General features: G+C 38.4%; 1 protein-coding gene across 1 annotated transcript; it reads right to left on the bottom strand.

The window, feature by feature from the left end:
* Window positions 1–708: 708 nt before the first annotated feature.
* On the bottom strand, window positions 709–5,171 carry LOC121412734 (rhamnose-binding lectin-like). The gene is made up of 2 exons (XM_041605504.1): window positions 4,927–5,171; window positions 709–2,388 (listed from the first exon to the last, which is right to left on the bottom strand). The coding sequence occupies exons 1-2, from the start codon at window positions 4,988–4,990 to the stop codon at window positions 1,202–1,204; spliced, it is 1,251 nt and encodes a 416-aa protein (XP_041461438.1). The 5' UTR covers window positions 4,991–5,171; the 3' UTR covers window positions 709–1,201.

Raw genomic sequence — 5,171 nt, 5'->3', positions numbered from 1 at the left:
CATCCATGACAAAGTAATCAATCGAATATTGAAGAATCAAAACAGCAGCGTTCTCTGTGACTATGGACAAACGACATATTTGCCAATAAGCCAGTTCGTAGTTCCTTTCTGCGCATGATCAATAGATTCTACGCATGATCAGAAGAAGCTAGGTCATTTGTACTAAAGTGACATGGTGCTTTAAAATCTAATGAGATAAGCACCAACTTTGATGTCTTGATTATTCATATATTCTTTTGAATTGTCCTTTTCATTCACATCCACAAAAAACAACGATGCTTCCACGAACGACTGGTATTTCACAGTTTGTCAAGTACATTGTGCAACATGCTAAGATATGCATTCAAAGTAGGAATGCAACAAATACCTTCATTAAGTGTTCATTGGTGTGCTATTCTAGTCACCGGGTCTATTCAATTTCTTCATCCTGCTATGTAAGGCAAGCTTACGTAATATCTTGCTTTGAAATCTGCTTAAAGGTCATTTGACCAAAATTGCCCATGAAGTAACTACGAACTGGTTTATTTTCTTCAGCTCCGGATCTTATAGGTGTGATCACGCACAGCCCTTTCTGGAAAAGCTCACCAACTCAAGCACCTCAAGCTAATTAATAAATATTCTTAATTGACATCATCAGATTAACACCCATCACGGTATAAAAGAGTAAATTATGAAACTGAAATTGAGCATAGTCTTTAACAAGTGAAATTGAAACCGCGTTATTTTTTTTATTGAGCATTTGAAACAACCCCGCCCCATATACATGTATGAATAAAATTACATCACATCACATACTTTTTTTACGTGAGGAATATGGATAATAATTGCATGTTTCTAGCATAGTTTTCATTCTTTGGAATGTAATTTAGCATGATTCTTTCAGTCTGCACAGAAAATAAGCATAATTTTACGAGTGTCCAACATTACCTAGAGGACTTCAGGTCGAAAATATGAAAACATCATATTGAAAATGTAGCATAACGTCAACAGATTTAAAGATTTCGAGAACATAGTTGCCGAAAATGGCGAGGAATCCTTTAGTTTCTTGTCAAGAGAATTCTGTGAAAAATGCTAGTTGTAAAGATGGATAGGCCTATATTAATGATACAAAATAACAAGATATTGGCGGATCTTAATTGATAATATTGACACTTTTTGCTGTGGCAACGCTGAGTAAAACACATCACCTGTCTACATGGGCCTACTGTTTACAGTCATAGAGAACTTCTAAGTATTTAAAGGTACCCAAACAAGGTTCTCCAAAGATACTATTACTGGCTGCGACTGTACAGGTGGTCAGTCCATTGCATCTATCCTTCACGATGCGCAGGGACGAAGATGCACGACAATTTTGATTAAAGACAAGTAGGTGAGGACAGACGTCCCCTCCTTCCATACGGCCATAGAGAGCGTCAAGGATCTCGATCTTTTGTCCGGATGGACAAACGATCTGAACTGCGTTACGCTCACAGGCACGAACTCGGCGAGCACAAGTGTACCCAACCTCTAAATACTTGTAGGTGCCTGAACAGGGATCACCGAAAATACGATTCGAGGCATCCAATGTACAGTCGGACCGACCATGGCAGGTTGATCGGGCAGTATCAAGAGAATTGGAAGCAGCGCAGTTGGTTGTCTGGATACTTCTATGGGGACAGATCTGAGATCCGGCGGCCTGGCGGCCGTACATAGCGTTTGATATGAAAATAGTCGGTGATTCAGCAGGGCAGCTGAGACTAAGGGCACCTCCTTCACAGATTCGTTTCATTTCAGGGCCATCCTCACAAGTATAGGCTGCTTCAAGATACTTGTACGTGCCGACGCATGGATCGCCGAAAAAGGAATTGGTCGCAGGAACGGTACAGCTTGTCTGTCCATTGCAGAGGTTCCTCATTGCGTTTGCGGAACCAGATGCAAAACATGACGTTGTCTGGATCATTTTATGCGGGCAAGCCTCTGGTCCATTCGTACGGCCATAGTTGGCTTTGATGATATTGATCACTGAGCCAGAAGAGCAGGATAAGGAGAGAGCGCCACCTTCACAAGCGCGTTTTGTTTTGCATTCCAATCCATCTACACAAGTAGGTTCTTCCACTATAATGCTGTTTGATCTCCTGCACGTGTAGTCGACATCAAGGTACTTGTAAGTACCCACACAGGGGTCCCCAAATGCATCGTTGGTTGCATACAAGGTACAGCTTGCCTGTCCATTACAGAGGTCCCTTGCGATGGCTTTTGAATTGGATGCGTAGCATTCCGTCACCAAGATCATGGGATGAGGACAGGTCTCACTTCCGGTTGTCCTGCCATAGTTGGCCCTGTTGATACTGATCACGAACCCGGAGGCACAGGATAGAGACAGAGAATTTCCCTCACAACTCCTCACAACTGTTTTGAATGAGAAAGATACAATAATATCAGAATCACCCAAGACATCTTGTTATCAATCATAAATTATTTCCAATAATATATAGGCAAATGGGAATAACACTAAAAACGTAATTTCTCCATTGAAAAATATACATACTGTAGGCCCGTATTGTGAACTCCGGCTTAATTTAAACCATGTTTTAAGTTTTAACTAAACTTTTTTGGGAAGATTTACGCACCAAACATTCTTGACATGCTTCATTTGAGGTTACTTGAATATTTCCCTTTTTCTGATAGTGAAGTAAACTCTTATACCTATCATGCGACGATATTAACGTTGTTTGTACCAAATGTGATGACTGAACTTCAAGTTATGGAAAACTTCATCACATTTGGCTACCCAAACCTGAACCGCAAATTTAAATCATGGTCACACTAGAGTTCAGAATATGCACCTAAAGAATACTTATTGATATTGAATTGGTTGGTGGAGATCGAGAAAAGGGACATATATCCTTTGCCAATTGTGCACCTAGTTTTCTCCGTATTACCAGCTCGGCGTTTACCAGCAAAATGCTGTCCTGCCGAGTTCCTACGGGAGTTGCCATAAACAGAAAGAATATAGATGGGGATACATAGCACAGCCCAAGCATGATTTAACAGGGATATATATATAAATATATATATATGTGCAAAGTTATACATGTACAACAGCTTTTGGCAACTCTTTTTTATTTAAATATTGTAAAGAAATGGATGAAGAGAACAATGGTAGGCGTAGCTTAAATCAAGGTTCCCCAGAGCTATCTACCCTTTGGAAAAATTGGTGATGCCGAAAAAATGTCTCTGCCGGGAATCGAACCCGGGCCCCCAGCTTTGAACGCCGGTGCCTTAACCACTAGACCACAGAGACGGGTTAATTGCTAGGGCGAACCCAATCCGATTGACCGTCAGATAGACAGATTTTCGACACTATACATGCTATACCAATTATAATTTCCTTTGTCGGGTGAAGGTGGGTTTAGAACAATGACAAGCCGCCATGCCTCAGCTGGATCAAAGCTATTGCTTTGATACAGTGCATGTATGGGAGAAGAAATACAAATGTGCAAAGTTATACATGTACAACAGCTAAATATATATATCTATATATATATATATATATATATATATATATATATATATATATATATATCATAAAGTTTCACGTATTGGCTTCTCTAAGGGTAACAAAATATGCTGAAGATAAATGGTAATGCTTTCAATGCCAATATGGTTTTTATTTACTCGAATATATATATATATATACATATATATATATATATATGTATATATATATATATATATATATATATATATATATATATATATATATATATATATATATATATATATATATATATATATATATATATATATATATATATATATATATATATATATATGTATATATGTATATATACATGTATATATATATGTGAGTAAATGTGGTCTGGGTAAGTTTCATCAGAGTTATGATACATGTGAGTTTATTGGGAAGCAACTCAAAGAATCAAATATAAGTCGAAGCTTAAAATGCGCATGTTTCATTGGCTGAAAATCAAATAGTGTTTGATTTTAGTTACGTTTCATTGTAACCTTTTTCGGCAATCATCCCCAGGCAAGACAAGGAAACAGGAAGGAAAAATAGGCCTACATCACCACCTGTTATAGAATTTGGTGCGGCGCCAAGGGGGTGGGGCAAATAGTCGTGATAGTGGTCTGATGCCGATTAGTTCAATTACCAAATCGTCCGCTATCATCTGGTCTAAGATCAGTTCATCCACTATCCACATGGTCTAATTGCCACTTCGTCCACTCACCATTTCGTCTAATAACCAGTTCAGTTGGTCGAAAAGCCATTTAGTCGATATATACCATTTGGTTTAATTGGAATAAGTGTTAAGTGGCGAAACGAACGAAAATAAAATGGATATTAGACCAAAGGGGTAGGGGGCGAAATGGTTATAGACGAATTAGTGATTAAACGAAGTGATGATTGGGTCAAATCATGGAACAAAGTTGTTAGTCAGAATGTTGATGGACGAAGGTACATCATGTGATGAGTGGACGAGTTGGCAATAGACGAACTGGCAATTGACCGTAGGTGTGACCACCCCAAATTAAGGGAGAAACGGGAAGAAAGACGGAATGTAAAAAGATATCTGGGCGGTATACCATTCTGACAAAAATGACGTCACAAGGCTGTCGTGCCCCAACGAAATAGCCATACACTCTTTTGGAAAAGGCATCAATTGTTTACATTAACTTGTTAATATGCCCTGACCAGAAAATGAAATAATATTCTGATTTAGAGTGAACAGCAGCGAAAAAAATGAAAACAGGTGAAAAAATAGTAATAATCGTAGGCCTATACACTGAGTAAACCAAACCGTGCATGAAGAAGCACTGTTATTCTATCAATCATAAATTTTGATACCGCATTTGATATATACATATAATAGGCCTATTATGGTTTAATTCTTGTGGCTATAAGGTAATGGGATAAACACTTACCGGTTGCTGCTGTACGACCGAGATACAGCATGCAAAAAACACAAAATAAAAAGTTCCTTGCCATCTTTGTATCAAACAATTCCCAAACTGTAAACGGGGAACAAATAACCAGTAAGTCCCGGTGTATGATTATATACGAACGAAACACTTCCTCTGTTGTTTCTGAACGTTATTTCATCATAGACTCAATTGAGCTCTCGCAATCAGCATGACGGCGTAGGGACACCGAGGTACAACAACTTTGA

Source organism: Lytechinus variegatus, chromosome 4 (genome assembly GCF_018143015.1).
Source record: "Lytechinus variegatus isolate NC3 chromosome 4, Lvar_3.0, whole genome shotgun sequence".
NCBI lineage: Eukaryota > Metazoa > Echinodermata > Echinoidea > Temnopleuroida > Toxopneustidae > Lytechinus > Lytechinus variegatus.
Note: the sequence above shows the minus strand (reverse complement) of the source record. Positions and strands in the feature narration are given on the sequence as shown.

Bases quoted from the DNA above. Each gene is read 5' to 3' on its own strand.
- LOC121412734 (XM_041605504.1), bottom strand. From the start codon at position 4,990: ATGGCAAGGAACTTTTTATTTTGTGTTTTTTGCATGCTGTATCTCGGT. The intron at 2,389-4,926 runs GTAAGTGTTTAT...CATTCAAAACAG, and splicing joins CGGTCGTACAGCAGCAACCG to TTGTGAGGAGTTGTGAGGGA.